Source organism: Alosa sapidissima, chromosome 6 (genome assembly GCF_018492685.1).
Source record: "Alosa sapidissima isolate fAloSap1 chromosome 6, fAloSap1.pri, whole genome shotgun sequence".
Lineage (NCBI taxonomy): Eukaryota > Metazoa > Chordata > Actinopteri > Clupeiformes > Clupeidae > Alosa > Alosa sapidissima.
Genome location: NC_055962.1, coordinates 32,194,858 through 32,212,357, shown reverse-complemented (window position 1 = coordinate 32,212,357; position 17,500 = coordinate 32,194,858). Strand labels below are relative to the sequence as shown.

Genomic DNA, 17,500 nt, shown 5'->3' with positions numbered 1-17,500 from the left:
GCCCAGGTTGTTTTTGTTGCCATTTTTGGAGCCTGGGCTGTCAGTGTACAGTGTATTCAGGACACAGAAAGTTAGCAGTTGGTTAGGTGATGCTTGCAGTAAGTGACATAAAATGTTTTAGCCTAAAAAATGTGGCATCACTTAGAGCACCTTTAAGTATATAGTGCAGATATTGGGACAATACTAACCATCTAAAGGTGGGAACAACGTAAGTAAGCGAAGCGCTCAGTGCAAACTAGCAGTGTACTGATGGAAGTGTGCGTTTTGAGACACAGCCCTTGGCTTTCAAGATCCAGATACACTTTTCCGTCTTACTTCTCTTGAATCCCTTAATCATGTTTTTTTTTTACAATTTCATCCCCTTTCCCTGAACTTCATTTACTGCCTCAATGGTGCTGTGTGCTCTCGTGTGTGTGTGTGTGTGTGTGTGTGTGTGTGTGTGTGTGTGAGAGAAGTGTGTTTGTTTGGCTTTAGATATTCTTTCTGCCTCATAGCTAAGCTTCATTACTCTCTGTAATTGCATCCGCACTCTCAGAGAAAGAATTGATATTAGATCCATAATACACTATGCACACAGTGAGACTCTCTCTCTGTCACTCACACACACACACACACACACACACACACACACACACACACACACACACACACACACACACACACACACACACACACACTGGAAAATACAGTAGTCCACTTATAGAAATGTACTTGCTGAGATGTACTGAGAAGTGTCTGCGGTCAGATGGAGATTTTATTTTTTATCTTTTATAGTATGTGCCTCTGTGTGTATAGTGGATTTCCGTGATGTGTGGCAACAGCTCTCTCCAGATGCTGTGAGTCCACACTACAGCTTCCCCCTGGCTGACCTCCAGGCCTCTAGCACTTCAACCTGAATGCAGACGACATCTCCTTTGCATACATACACCTCCCGCAGTCCCTCGTCAAACACCATGGGTTTGGACAGCACAGCTGTCTGACCACTGGGGACTAGAATCCAGGGCCCCACAAACAAGTAGGCCACAGTGATACAGTAGCGGTGCGCTCAGTCACACCATGTTCCCACGGCTGAGAGTTAGCATCACGCTAATTGCTGTGCTACTGTGACCTGCGGCAGGGGTCAGTCAGTTCACCCTGTAGCCACAGGGACTGAGTGCTTTTTGGCCACCAAACAACTGTGGTAAATCAGATGTAGGACAGCAGTGGGTGTGCTGAACACTTTGGTGCATATGAGACTATGAGATTACAGTATATGCGGCTGAGATGGTATCAGTTTAGAATCCTCTTTCTCAGTAATGATGTCCCTAGTCACTCAATTTTTGCAAGACTTTCTGGACTATTGTTATTGTCATGAGGTCATTCCATGTCAAATCAGTTAAGGTTGTTGCTGCACCATCTCAGATTTGGTTCAACCTGTCTATAACATGATTGAGAAAACCAAGGCCTGTAAAATATTTATATGATATATATATATATATATATATATATATATATATATATATATATATATATATATATATATATATTTTAGCCCTTGATATTAGTTAAAACAGCCTGAAAAACACATTGTCTGAGAAGCAATGTTGGGCATGATTTGGCATTATCCCAGGGGGGAAGACAAACATGTTCTCAGTCTGACTGAACCATTAGAAGTTTGTATGCCATGCTCAAAGCAAAGTGTAAATGGAGTCATATTGGGGTTTTTTTGGACACATGTGGAATCAATCATTATATTTTCTTCAAACACAGTATTTGTATTAAAGGTGTGCTAATATTTGAGTTCTCCGTATTTAATGGGCATGACAACATAAAAGATGAAACAAGGGAAGGTTGCATTTTTTCATAATTTCCAAAAGAGTAAAATGGGTTGTAGGCTAGTGACAAATGGTCAGAAAGGGCTTTAGAGATACCCTTACCGGAGGTAGAACTAAACCCAACAATGTTTTTCCTCATCTCTAAGGTCTTCCATATATGAAATGGATTCTTAGCTAAAAATATTTTACTGCTAAGATTGTTAAACTAACAGATATTGTTATACACCCCAAAACCAAAAAAGAACTAAACTATAGCCTGTCCATATTGGAATTAAGGCATATAAATTAGTGCAGATCAATCACACAAGCTCTGAGAGCTTTGAAACGTGGCATGTTTATAGTCAGGAAGTTGCTTTACCTACTAGAAAAGACTGGATGTGAATATCTTGATGTATGGAATAAATAGAGACATGTAAACATACACCTAAAATAAGCGGACATGCAAAAAATTAATGTCTATGCAGAATGTTTTCATTTACTTTGTAGCTGCTTTACCAGGGATTATCATAGCAACACATATGATGGCTTATGGGAAAGGTGGGGTTGTACTGAATCCAACAATACCAAATATGTAAATATAGTATGACGAATCAGGGTGTTCTGTCACTCAATGTATGAGGTGTCCAAAATGAAAGAAAACGGAACACTGGCAAAACAGTGTCCAAGTCCAAATCACATTGTGTGGTATAGCTAGTAGGAACCACCGGGCCCATTCCTAACCGGGCCGTAGCCTACGACAAGAGTTTAAAAAAATGCATGCAAACTAAATAAACTCAATTTAATTCAAAGAAAAAGAAGGGGTCATTCAATATGAAATATGACGAGTCATATTTAAAATATGGTTTCGCAGAGACCGGTGACTCGCATGCACCAAGTCCTTTATGTGTGGTATTTGTCAAACGAAGCAATGAAACCATCAAAGCTATTTCGACATCTAGAGTCCAAGCATCCTACACTTAAAGACAAACCCCTTGAGTTCTTTGAGCGTAAGAAACGCGAGCAAGAAGGACAAAAAACTAGTGCGTAAAGCAACCACATCAGTGAACGTGGCTGCGCTAAAAGCCTCATAGTGGCTAGTCGGATTGCTAAATCTAAGAAGCCCTTTACTATTGGGGAAGAGTTAATTCTGCCTGCTGGTAAAGGCATGTGCAATGAACTCCCCCACACCCCCTCAATACCAGTGCAACACTCACCTCCATCATCACAGGCTATCGTACCCCCACCATCACTGGATTTTGCACCCCTCCCCCACATGGCGATCACGAACAATGAGGTGACAACGACCTCAGTCAACAGCCATCAGACACACAGAGGCCGTTTACACCACACCGCCGGGTGGATTTTCTCTTACCGCTTGAGAGGTGGGGCTATGTCGTCATAAAGTTGCCGGCTTCGCACCTACAGGTGTCTACACGGCGAAAGTTAGCCGGCGGTTTCAAAAGTTCCCACTTCGGAAGCCGGTTTCAAAAGCTATCGGTTTCAGTCTCCTAAACTGCCGGCGTCGTGTACATGCAAGGCGTAACCGTTAACAAAACCTCACCGGTTTCACAAAAACCGGCGTCGTGTGCACGGCCCCACAGATCCCAGATGCACCCCTCCCCCTCCCCTCCCCTTACACCCCTCACCATTACAACAGATCAAGTGACAGTCTAACTAAAGAAATTGCGCAGCAATAAAGCAGCAGGGCCTGACAGACTGTGTCCAAGGCTACTCAAGGCCTGTGCTGCTGAACTGGGGGAGCCACTGAAGCACATCTTCAATTTGAGCCTACGCCTTGGACAAGTTCCAACACTGGAAGACATCATGTCTTACCCCTGTCCCTAAGAAGCCACACCCTAGTGAGCTTAATGACTACAGACCTGTCGCTCTTACATCACATGTGATGAAGACAATGGAGCGACTGGTCTTAGGTATGCTCAGACCCCAGGTACGCCATGCACTAGACCCGTTACAGTTTGCATACCAGGAGAAAGTGGGCGTGGACGATGCCATCACTTATCTTCTACACAGGACACATTCCCACCTAGACAAGGGGAAAAGTGCTGTAAGAATCATGTTCTTTGATTTCTCAAGTGCTTTTAACACCATCCAACCCCTCAGATTGGGAGACAAGCTCTTGCAGATGGGTGTGGACGCTCACCTGGTAACCTGGATTACAGATTACCTGACCGAGCGACCACAGTTCGTCAGACTGAAGAACTGTCTCTCTGACACTGTGATCAGCAGTACCGGAGCGCCACAGGGAACTGTGCTCTCTCCAGTCCTGTTCACCCTGTACACATCTGACTTCTGCTACAACACTGAGTCATGCCACATGCAGAAGTTTTCTGATGATACTGCAATTGTGGGGTGTATCAGGAACGGGCAGGAGGAGGAGTACAGGAGCCTGGTGGAGGACTTTGTGCAATGGTGCAAACTCAATCATCTTCAACTCAACACTTCAATGACCAAGGAGATGGTGGTGGATTTCCGCAGGTCTAAGCCCACTCTGCTACCAGTCCACATTGATGGGGTCAATGTGGAGGTGGTTAGCACCTACAAGTATCTGGGTCTCCACCTGGACAATAAACTGGACTGGTCAGCCAACACTGATGCACTCTACAAGAAAGGGCAAAGGCTGTACTTCCTGAGGAGGCTGCAGTCCTTCAATGTGTGCAGCAAGCTCCTCAGGATGTTCTACCAGTCTGTTGTTGCCAGCGTTCTCTTCTATGCAGTAGTATGTTGGGGAGGAAGCACAAGGAAGAAGGATGTGGGGTGAATTGACAGGCTGGTAAGGAAAGCTGACTCTGTAGTGGGAGCTGAACTGGAGTGCATCACTTCACTATCTGACAAAAGGACCCTGAACAAACTGATCAACATCTTGGACAATGAGTGTCACCCACTCCACAGCACTATTGTTAAGCAGAAGAGCCTGATCAGCTGGAGACTTCGCTCACTGCCTTGCACAACAGACAGACTGAGAAAGTCATTTGTCCCCAGGGCCATTGAACTGTTCAATGCTTCACTTAAGGGAAGAGGAGATATATACTTCTCTGCATAGTCTGTCTGCCTCTTCACCCCCTTCATGTTTGGATACTGTCTGTCCACTAGCCACTTTTACCACTGTCTTTCTGCCTCACTGTTTGCGTGCTACTGTATATTAGCACATTAGCACATATGCATAACCCCTCCCTCCATGCCACAGCCGAACTGTGGCCACACTTATACCTTTTCTTAAAATAGTTAAATATATAGACTTTACTTTACTTTATTTCTGCATTGTTGCACTGTTGGACTTACTCATTTGCACTATCACCATGACACTCATTCACACAGAGCACCTTACCTTACCTTACTATGCACAGAGAATCACAGACTCAGTCCCTGCCTCAGTCATTGCAAGCGCCTCTGATTGATTAATCACCACCACTGTGGATACTGTTTTTAGAATTGATTTAGATTAAGTGTTAGTTCGTATAATTTGTATTTTAGTATATAATTTATATTAAAATACAAAGTGTTCGTGTATATTAAGTGTTAGTTAGTATAATTTGTATTTTAGCCTCAGTCATTGCAAGCGCCTCTGATTGATTAATCACCACCACTGTGGATACTGTTTTTAGAATTGATTTAGATTAAGTGTTAGTTAGTATAATTTGTATTTTAGTATATAATTTATATTAAAATACAAAGTGTTAGTGTATATTAAGTGTTAGTTAGTATAATTTGTATTTTAGCCTCAGTCATTGCAAGCGCCTCTGATTGATTAATCACCACCACTGTGGATACTGTTTTTAGAATTGATTTAGATTAAGTGTTAGTTAGTATAATTTGTATTTTAGTATATTTAGCATATTCTTTATCTTCTAATGTCCTTATTGCTTTGTTGTGTTTTTATATTATATACTTTAATTACTCTTTCTGCTGTTAAATAATGTGTTTGTGTTGTCTGTATGCTGCTGAGACCTTGAATTTCCCCTGGGGATCAATAAAGTATCCATCCATCCATCCATCCATCCATCCATCCATCCATCCATCCATAATAGCTCAGGTACCGCTCTCTGCAAGCACTGTCCATAGGCGAATTGATATGTCAGAGGATATTGAGGCACAGTTGTTAGAGAGGGTGAATGGGTCACCCTGGTACGCTATCCCAAGTTGGTTGGTTGCAGGTCACTGGTCACCCCCTCACCGGTCCGTGAAAAACAAAATGGGAATCAAACCAGTCCATGGTACATAAAAGGTTGGCGACCCCTGGTTTAATGTATGGACATTTACAGTACAAAGTGTCAATGTTGTATCATGTGATTATATAGGAACAAGATAGAGTTCCTAGAATAAGTGTATCTATGAAGGAAACATGGTACAACATTGTACACTTAATGATTAATCATTTAACTATTCCCATATCAATTTTTAAGTTTCCTATTAGATTAGATACAATTTAGTTGGGAGTTCAGTAGAGTGACAGTCGCAGGGATGAAGCTTCCTCTGAACCTGCTGGTTTGGGTGTGGAGAGACCTGTAATGCCTCCCGGAGGGGAGTAGGGTGAACAGTCTGTGGTTGGGGAGAGAACAGTCTTTGATGATGCTGCGCACCTTACACAAGCATTGTTTGCCCTGGATGGCCTCGATGGAGGGGAGTGAGGAACCGGTGATGCGTTGGGCAGTTTTCACCATCCTCTGCAGTGCTTTCTGGTCGTAGAGCAGTTGCCATACCATACTGTGACATAGTTGGTGAGGATGCTCTTGATGGTGCAGCGGCTGAAGTTCACCAGGATCTGAAGAGACGGGTGGACCTTCTTTAGTCTCGTCAGGAAGAAGAGACGCTGGTCAGCCTTCTTGATCAGGGTAGAGGTGTTGAGGGTCCAAGAAAGGTCCTCAGATCTGGACACCCAGAAATTTGAAGCAGGTGACACGTTCTACCTTTAGCTTTAAACTTCCTGAAGTCCACAATGAGCTCTTTGGTCTTCTTGGTGTTGAGAGCCAGGTTTGGAGGAGATGAAGTCAAATGAACAGCATACTACCTACCCCACGTCCCATTTTTGTCCTATGAAAATTACCTCAGTACCTACAGTAGTTTTATCCTTAGTTTTTCCATGATCATATGCTGGTGACACCTCAGACATTGGCACAACATTAAAATATTGTATTTGCTGACAAAATACTGATTGATGGATATATATAAAATGAGTTTATAATACCCTCAAATATTACTTTTTTTGCTCTTTGTTCAGAATATAGGGCCTTGTATGAAAGCATTGGGCATGTATACCAACTTCTAATGTTTGAGTCATACAGTGAATATGTTTGTTGTGCACCCTACAAAGTTTGGGCAGGCTAGGAATAATATTTTTTGTCAAGAGACATCAATGTCCAAACATGGCTCCCAAGATAAGGCCTTTTTAGAGTAAAAGATCCAGGCAAAGAAAGTGAAAACATGAGCAAAAACATTTTGCAGGTTTTGATACGGAATGATAGCCTGACGTTGTCATACTCAAATTCTAGTCAGAATATGAGTCTGGTACTGCTCCATTGGGACGTAATTATGGGGCGTGCTTCAACCGATACAGGGGGGGAATGCCTCTGCACTCAATTGGATAGACCTAACCAATCAGAGCAACAAAATAGCTTACCGTGAGGTGTAGGAAGAAAACACACGAACCATCCTTCTGCTCCTATATCCCCTCCGTTTTTAAAATAATTCTGTTGAACAGTGATATGCTACAAACATGTTAAACAGCTGGGAAAGGCTGTCGCAAATCCCTCGAACAGGTGGTCAATCAGAGATTTCAAACGAACGAGGGAACATGTCGCAATGCAACAGCGCTGTTTTCCCTTGATGAAAGTGAAACCACCAGTTTTCGCACATCTCAAATTTGGCCAAAGTTTTCAGAAATAATCGTTTTCAGTGATACAAACTCATTAAATAATATGAATTTTCCATATGGGGTAAAGCCTGATTTGATTGGTCCGCCTGATTTAGGGCGAGCATACTTGCCCCACAATGGAGCAATGCCAGACCGAACTTCCCGTGGGGCGGGACTAAGTTCGGAATGGCACCCAGGCTAACGGAATGACCTATGAATGTTAAATATTATTTGGTCATTATTGAGGTCAGTCCCAGTGATCAGTTTAGTTTAGTAGATTCAAATGGTTTGTTTGTTTGTTTGTGTGTTTATTTGTTTGATTGTTTGTTTGTGTTTGTTTTTTTGTGTGTTTGTTTGTTTGTGTGTGTGTGTGTGTCTGTGTGTGTTTTGTTTTGTTTGTTTGTGTGTGTGTTGTTTCTCCTGCTCCTGCTCTCCTGCTCATTTCCATCAGCAGCAGTAGTGACGCTAAGCTCCTGTGTTCCTCTCTGGTCCAGATGCCTTGTCTCTTTCAGTACGGTTTATGACTGGGTTTGAGTTACACACAGCTGTGCAATGTCGTTGTGTGTCTATGTTTGACAGGAATAAGGTGAGCCTGGATCATCTCTGTAGTACTCCTTTTCCTTCTCGTTGATTCTCAAAGTATCAGAGGTTGGACTCTGGCTGTCCGTGAGCAAGTCTTGGATGATGGCCAATCTCCAACACACTGATCCTCCTTTCTCCGAGGCTGACTCTCTTCCCTTTCACTTGGCAGGCTGGGATTATATCTCAGCCACTTCCCCTTGCTCCAGAACTACGGGAAGTCCACAGGAGAATTGTTGTTCTGACACAGACCCTCACATAGACACTCATTCAGCGGCACCTGTTTGTGTGTACGGACACACTCAGATGTACACACAAACATTCCCCTGTCACGCAGCCAACCGCATCTGTAAACGTCTCAAGCCACCCTTTAATGAAATGCAAATGACTATGCAGTGAAATATGTGTGTGTGTGTGTGTGTGTGTGTATGTCTCTGTTTCTGTACATGTTGTGAATGCACACACGCACATGCACACACGCGCACACACACACACACACACACACACACATCCACACACACACATCCACCCACGCACACACACACACACCCACACACACACACACACACATCCACCCACACACACACACACACACACACACACACACACACACACACACACACATCCACCCACACACACACACACACACACACACACACACACACACACACACAGCCGATATGAGGGTGAGATTAAGATGTAATGAAAACCCGAACCTTCTAGGAATACACACTCTCTCTCTCCCTCTCCCTCTCCCTCTCTCTCTCCGAAAAGCACAGAGCAGAAATTTTTGTGAGTCTGGTGGTATCTGATTTTGAAACTCCATTTTGCGCTCCAGCGGTTAATAGCTCAGGCAAGCTGGCAGAAACTCAGACACACTTCACATCTATAGGGTTGGATACCCCCCCTTCCTCTCTCCTCTCTGCTTCTCTCCTCTCATTTTAGACTTCTGCAGGCCTCAAGTGATGCATTAATGGCTGGAGAGGAGCCCAAAGGATTTGTGCACACACACACACACACACACACACACACACACACACACACACCCTCTCTGCTTTGGCTACATCCACAGTATTCCATTTTTTCCTTTTAATTTTAAAACTTTGTTAATTCCGAAATCTTGAGGGGGGGGGGGGGATCACCTGAAGCACAGATCACATGATCATTTGCACAGATTCCATGACCATTCATGCAATTGCCAGCATTTTAAAATGCAGAATTCCCCTCTGGCAGGCTCGTAGTGGTCGAAGTGAGTCATGGAGAGTCAAGAAACTTCGGACTGACAAGGTCCAATCAGGAAGTGAACATGGGGGTTCTATTTCATCATGTTCAGATGTTTGCAGGTTTAGTTGTCCACATTAAAATGCGAAGCCGGAATTTTCAAATGAACATGGGGCTAGACAGCATTTTTAAATCATTCCATTTCAGAAGCTTGAAAACGCTGAAGTAGTATAGATGAGAGGCGCAAACGTAACTAACAACGACAAATGGAACAAGTGGATGTTGCCGTAGTTTCTATCTCTCTTGCAGTCTATGTTTCCAACTCTTTGTTTTCTGCAGTGCTTTGTCAGTTTCTCTCCTTCCACCTGATTTCTTTCACCCTCTCTGATTCTCTCTTTTCTCCCGTATCTCTCTGACTGCCTTTTTTTCCACCTCTCTGTGTATCGCCCTCTATTTTCCCTCTCTTTTATCTCTCTCCTCTTCTCTTCTTCTCTCCCTCTCTCTTGTCATCCTCTTCTGATGCGTCATCTCGCTGGAGAAAACGAGGCGTGACCAGACTCTTCAAAGCACAGGAAAACCTGACTGCTGTTCTGCTTGTTTGTTTTTTTTCTGTTATCAAAACGATTTGGCAAATATGTCAAAGGAACACAGTCATCCCTGTCTAGAGATGGCTGCTGTGATGTGGCTTTAGTCAGAGAGAGAGAGAGAGAGAGAGAGAAATGAGAGAGAGAGGAGAGAGAGAGAGAGAGAGAGAGAGAGACATCTGCAGCAGAAATTCTCTCTCAAGCCCTGCAATCATTCCCTCAGCCAGGTGCTCGGGGTAATGGAACTCTTGTTCCGTGTCCTAGTACTGAAACCGATGTAGAGATAGAGAGAATGAACAGTAAACAAACAATAGACTTGGTGAGGCCGCACACAAGCATGCTCACTGAAATAAAAGATTTTTAACGCTATAATAAAATTACCTTATCTTCCTCAGTGATTGAATGTTGACAGTGACACACACACACACACACACACACACACATACACACACATACAGAAACATGCATCTTACTGTATATGTGGGAGACACAGACCTTAGACTCACATCTCATGCACAAAGCAGACACATCTGCATATTCACAGCTCCACAAAGCATGCTTGAGTATGTCTCTGTCTGGACATTTGCCTCCCTCACACGCGCACGCGCACACGCACGCGCACACGCACACGCACACGCACACGCACACGCACACGCACACGCACACGCACACGCACACGCACACACACACATACACACATGCACACACACAATGAACAGACTCATCTGAATATTCACAACCCATGTAAGCCTGCTTGAGGATGATGTGTGTGTGTGTGTGTGTGTGTGTGTGTGTGTGTGTGTGTGTGTCTGTGCCCGAATGTTGCCTTGCCTGGAGGAACCTGTTCTATGTCTGTGCCTAGGTGTTGCCTTGTCTGGAACCTGTTCTATGTCTGTGCCTACATGTAGGTGTTGCCTGTGTCTGCCATTTGTCCACTCTCCTCATCTGGACTCTCTCAGCCGCTGCCCCTCTGTAGCCCTGGTGCCCAGTCAAAACATCCGGCCATCCGTGTGCCTCCCTCCCTCAGCCTCTGATCGATCACCAGCGGGACCCGTGTTTGTGCTGCGCTCTGCACTTAGTCTCTTCCTCTTGGCCTCCGGTCAGGCAGCTCAAATCTCCCCATCCGCTGACCCATCAAGCCATATTTATTCTATTTTATTTAGCATAGGGGGCAGGAGGACGGCCACTTTGTGGTTTGGACGGAGAGAGAATGGAAGTGGACATTGCTGAGGAGGACAGTTGTTGCAGCCTCCTTGGACAGGAAGTGATAAATTGAGATGTATTTGCAGACATACCTTGCAATAGCTCTTTGATGCCATAGTCAGTGTAGCTATGATGCTTCTATGTGCTATCCCTGTATCTTTATTAGTGGCTGAATAAACTGGGTTGATATCAGCTTGTGCCATTTAACTTTTTGTCAGTAAGTGAATTCTTTGTGGAAACCTGCAGGGGCTACACATTGTGAGTCAGTGCTTGGCCGTGTCAGTGCGGCACACCTGAGAGAAGTTTGTTAAGAAACTGAGAACTGCCTTATTCCTCTGGGAGACACTTATAAGTAGAGCCTCCTGCAGAAAGAAAAAAAAAGTCCGGTTTTCAGCAGAAAGCAACCATTTTGGTCTAGACAGAGTTTCCCTTGGAGCACCTTATAGTGTCTGGTGCCCGGTTGGGTCCAGATGAGACCGCTGCAGGTGTGTGTACCTTTGCTTGATTGGAATTTTTTTGGTCAGACCAGACCAGCATCTTGCAAAGGCCCAAAAAACACATTGCAATTGCAAGTCAGAGTTGCTTTCTCTGACGAATGTGACAAAAGTCTCTGTGTCGCAGAAGACTTCTCTGTCTCTGTAAGCAGTCTTCTGATGTAACTTTGTTATGATGTAACTTCCTGTGGTTTCCTTGACTCCTACACTCATTACTCTGGTGTGTAGGTGTGTGTGTGTGTGTGTGTGTGTGTGTGTGTGTGGGGGGTGCAGCAGATATACACAGATTATGTTATCTTGTGTGTATGTGTGAGAGAGAGAGAGAGAAAGAGAGAGAAAGAGAACAGGTAGCTGTCAGTCAGGGAAGCAAAAGTGTGTGGAGACTTCCTGATGAGAATGTGTTTCTTTTCTTTATCTGGAAACAAATATGTGTGTGTGTCGGGCAGGAAGTGGCTTTGAGAGAGGACAGGAGCGGAGTAGAGAGCGAAGGCTGCTGGGGGGTGAACGAGTGATTCACAGAGGGAGGGAGGCATTCTGGCGAGCAACATATTTCACTGTGAAGGACGAGGGTTTGGCAGATATGATGAATGCCCCCCCCTCTCTCTTTCTCTCTATCTTTTTCTCTCTCTGCTTCACACCTTTCCTCTATCACCCTCTTTTTTTCTCACTCTCTTTCTCCCTAGAGTGCATTTAGACAAAGATGAAGCACCCCAATCAGTTTCCAATTAAAGTGTGTATGTGTGTGTGTGTGCGCGCACGCCTATGTGTTTGTATGTGTGTGTGTGCGCGCGCCTATGTGTGTCTGTTTGTTGTGCGCGTGGGTGTGTCCTTATGCTCTGCACCACTTTCTTTATAAAATGTGTGTGTGTGTATTTGAAACCAAAGTGAACAAGTGATGGAGAGTAGAGAGAGGAAGGAGCGAGTGTGGTCGGTTGGTTGGTTGGTCGGTTGGTTGGTCGGTTGGTGAGTGCAAAGACACACTGCTCTGCTTCTGTCCTTGTGACTCAGTTCTCTGTGAGCTCTCTTAGTTTGTCTTTGTTTGTCTGTCTGTATCTGTCTCTCCCTACTTCTCTCTCTCTCTCTTTCTCTCTCTCTCTCTCTCTCTCTACTTTCACTGATGGTATACTAAGAGGATTCTCTCTCTCTCTCACTCTACTGCAGATGACCATTAGCTAGCCAGCTGGGCAGTGGAACCCCTACCCCCACTCCCAACCCATCCGCTATCCCACCTGCAACCATGAATGGTAAGAACACAGTTCCTTCCTCTGTGTGCATGTGTGTGTGTGTGTGTGTGTGTGTGTGTATGTGTGTGAGAGAGAGAGAGAGAGCGTTGAAATACATAGGCTTAGTGATGTGGCTAAGGCATGTATAGCTAACAGAAAGTGAGAGATGAAAAAAAGAGTGTGATCCTCCTCATAGAAAAAGAGGAAGAGATGAAGAGAGAGAGAGAAGGCAAAGAAAACAGAGCGTTTCAAAAAGTGTGTAGAATGAGAAAGAGGAGATCGAAGTTGGTAAAGAGAGATAGAATGTGTGAGCGAGAACTGAAGAGAAGATGAAATGAGATTGTCAGTGAGTGAAAGAGACATGGAATGAGTGAGTGTGAAAGAGAAAGAGAGAGAGAGAGCGAGAGATGCAGTATCTCTATTTTCTTTATTTTGTGACACTGATGTGTTATTTGTAACACTAGCTTTGGCAACACTTTGGCAATTTGAATTAGAGAGAGAGAGAGAGAGAGAGAGAGAGAGAGAGAGAAACACTGCTCTGGTATTCTGTGGTCTTATGTCGGTCAGTGATGTGGCTGCTTCCTCAGTGAAGGCTCTGCTCAGACACTATCATTGGATTCCTTCCGCAGCCAAATAGCCTCCACTGCGCAAAGCTATGCTAATCATTGAGATGTTTTTGCACATCTTGCTTTTTCTAATCCTGATACTCCTAACATGGGTCTTCTAATAGCCTGTGGGTCTTCCTAGACCCTACTGATGACAGGTTCTTGTGGATTGCCTGTAGGGCTTTTTTAAAGATCTTGTTTTAAGAATAGTTTAGCTCTTATGTTTTACACAACAGATCCCTTTATTAATGGGGTTCTACTTATGGAAACTATGGCGGGATTTAAGCTGCCTTTCACATTGATATCAGTTATGTTTTGTTGCACTGAATGATTTTCCTGAATGTATTTGACCCCATGAGCTGGCCCTGGCCCTAGCTCTTTCCTCTACCAGTTGAACTACAGCAAAGTCCTTTTAGGCAAGTCCCTCCACTCGGCGGCCATATTGCAACGCTTTTTGGGTACTCATCGAGCATCCTATTAGGCAGAAATGCACGTGCACAAGGCTTCACGACACCAACCGTGCTCCAGCGGCGAGTTCACAACACATGATTGGCACGATGTCTGCACAACACAGCACATAATTGGCTCAATGTAGTCACATCGCACCACATGATTGTCTCAATGTATACCAGTGTTTTTCAACCTTTTTTGTGCCACGGCACACTTTTGACACTTAAAATGTCCCATGGCACACTAACATCCTGTGTGAAGAAAAAATAAACATACCATAGCCTAAAATTTCAAATAATACACAGATATGGCCTTATTATGGCTTCTATGCAAGACCTGCTCAATAAAACAAGCGCCCTCTGTTTCATTTGTAGGTGACCATATATAATTTAATTGTTGTTATGAACTGGATATGTGATGATTCTGTGAATACTGGATATGGGGACCCCGTTGTACAATGCCTGCATACCACAAATAGTGCAATCATACAATCAATGAGAGCATGTGGTTATAAATTCTTTGATGCAACAGTTGCTTTTCTGGACCAGTGAGTGGCATTTGGGTAATTTTCTGCGGCACACCTGATGATCTCTCACGGCACACTAGTGTGCCCCGGCACAGTGGTTGAAAAACACTGATGTATACACATGTCGACGTTTTGGCGTGGAAGGGGTGGGATATGTGTAGACAACGGCCATATTGGCGTTACAAACTAACCCCATGCATTTCGATGGAGGATTTTTTGAGTGCTGTGTCTCCTCGGTTATTAGGCAATACCATTATTCAGGGTGGGGGAATTACCTGCCAGAACATTAGCTGAGAATTCTCCAGAGGTTAGCCAAGTGTCGAGTGTTGGCAGTTGTACTGGAGGTTAGTGTAGCATTAGCGTCTAGTATTGTCAGTTCTACTAGAAGTTAGTATAATGTTAGCATTGGCAGTTGTAGGCCTACTGGAGGTTAGCATAGCATTAGTGTCTAGTGTTGGCAGTTCTCCTGGAAGTTAGTGTAGCGTTAGTATTGGCAGTTGTAGGCCTACTGGAGGTTAGCATAGCATTAGCATCTAGTGTTGGCAGTTCTACTGGAAGTTAGTGTAGCGTTAGTATTGGCAGTTGTAGGCCTACTGGAGGTTAGCATAGCATTAGTGTCTAGTGTTGGCAGTTCTACTGGAAGTTAGTGTTGGCAGATGTAGGCCTACTGGTGGTTAGTTTAGCGTTAGCATTGCAGTTGTACCAGAGGTTAGTGTCTAGTTTTGATGTCTGCCCTGGAGTGAAAAGAGCAAAGCTTGTGATCTTTTTTTTTTCCTGAAAAGATTATTTCTTGCCCTGTGATGGTGTAATGAAATATTGATTTTTTATAACGGAGGAGATTGAAAGGGCCTGTGAGTTTGATGTTCTCAGTGTTGCCACTCTTGGACTGTCTGGCCTTCTGGAGATGAAAAAGACCTGCAGGATTGAAAATGTAACATGATTATAAACTTGTCAGTTTGGGACACCACAGTGCAAATAGGCAAGTGTGTGTGTGTGTGTGTGTGTGTGTGTGAGCGATGGCAACTGTCCTTGAAAATGTGTATATGTGTTTTGTCAGTTTGACAGAGATGTGTTTTGTTTTTACTGTGCATGCATTTTGTATGTAATGCGTGTGTGTGTGTGTGTGTGTGCGTGTCTGTGTGTGTGTGTGCTGATTGGGCATGTAGTGTGTTTGTTTGTGTGTATGTGTGTACTGAGTGGGCAGGTAGTGTGTGTGTGCTTGCCGTGCCGTGCCGTGCCGTGCCGTGCTGTGCATGCGTGTGTGCATGCGTGCTGAGTGGGCATGTAGTGTGTGTGTGAGTGTGTGTGTGAGGGGCATGTATTGTGTTTGTGTGTCTCAGTCCATTAATCCTCTTTGCCTTGCCTCTCTCTGATGTTGAGACCTGGTTGCCAGTACAAATCCAGAATCCCCTCAAACAGTTTCCTTGAGGAACAGACATTATCTGGCAACGGGGGCTGAAATGATGGGTTTAGAGGCCTTGGCGGGGGCCCAGTCTGACTGGATCTGCTTTGAAGCAGCTCTGTCAATTAGTGTTTGAAGTTGCAAACCCAAAGCTGTGCAGAACAAATTACAGGATCAATCTGTGACCACTACCCTTTTGGCCAAAGAAAGATATGTACATGTATACACACAGACAAATAGCGCCTGCAATGTTTTTGTTTTTGTGTATCTGAGTGTGTTTGGATTGCTACCCAGCTGCTATGTTTATAGGTAAACAACAGCACTAGCTGATGATAAGACCGTGTTTCCCACAGAATTGAGTTCTGTTTGTGGTGGTGATGGGGGGGGGGGGGAAGAGAGAGTTACTACCGTTGAATCCAATGGTTTTGAAGCTGTGCAAAGGTGCACATAGTTATACAATGAAAGGATTTCATCCAATGTAAATAGTACAGCATAGAAAATCATTGTGTGGTGGTCAATGTTGATATTGTAGTGGCCCGCCACAAATAAGTCAGTGTATGGGAAACACTGATAAGAACAAGCAAAGTAAAGATTAGATTCCTTAGCAGTGGGAGAAATCTGCAATAATCAGACCTGTATTTGATTTAGGACCACATATGGAAGTGTCCCAAATCAAAATGAAAAAAAAAGTCAGATTCCATATGACTGTCCATAGTGTAATGATAGAATCAGATGTGTCACACTATCTGAAAAAAGTGGATTAGTAGATTAGATTGGTAATTTGAATGTAGCATGCTATAGTTATGATACATCCACTTTAGCTTTGTTGCAACCCCAAGTGGAGTGGGGATTGATGTCATATTTTATCATATTCTAATCAATGAGTCTAAGCCTAAGCTAAGCTAAGTCTTTTTTTGTCTGAATGCACTACATGCGATCTGATGGCCTTGTAGGCCGAAACGTTATCGCCTATTAAACATTTCTTTTCATTTACTCTGAGTGTGCGGCACCTTCCTTCCCTTTTTTTTAAATATTTTATCTTCATACCTTATGCAAAGCAGAGAAGACTTTTTTATTTTTTCACACAGGCTTAAGTATTACAGTAAAATGCTGCTTGCACTGGGAGTCTTCAAAATTGAAGCTCTATTTGTTTTAGCTTGGCAGAGAACTGATGTAGTGGAAATGGCTGTCTGCTAGCTCCTGTTTGGATGTCTTCATTTTACTGTGTTGAAAAAGGGAAACGGATTCCTCTCTGCCATCTGTGTGAAGTCACTTCCAAACTGAAAACCTGCCACTTTAACAAGTCTGCTCTGCTCTTGTGTTCAACTGTCAAGGGGTTCGGACCTGTCTCAGGGGAAACACCTAAATAGCCTTCGCCTAGAGACCCTCTGGTTCCCACGGTGACCCTCCCTGTTGCCATGGTCGCGTTGCCTCTGATGTTCTGATTCCGGAACTAGATCCCTCTCCGTGTGTGTATCAGAGGGACTTTTCTGTGGTGTTGTTTTGGAGAGTAGACGCACAGCCCCACACACTGGCAAAGGCAGAAGAACT

The 17,500-nt window shown here is 44.0% G+C and overlaps 1 protein-coding gene across 1 annotated transcript in view; it reads left to right on the top strand.

Moving 5' to 3' along the window:
* Window positions 1–17,500, top strand: part of LOC121711189 (intersectin-2-like) — a 37,373-nt gene that overhangs the window by 7,875 nt on the left and 11,998 nt on the right. The window contains exon 2 of the mRNA XM_042094551.1: window positions 12,905–12,987. Within this exon, the coding sequence (XP_041950485.1) occupies window positions 12,981–12,987 (7 nt within the window). The 5' untranslated portion in view covers window positions 12,905–12,980. The remainder of the gene's footprint in view (window positions 1–12,904; window positions 12,988–17,500) is intronic.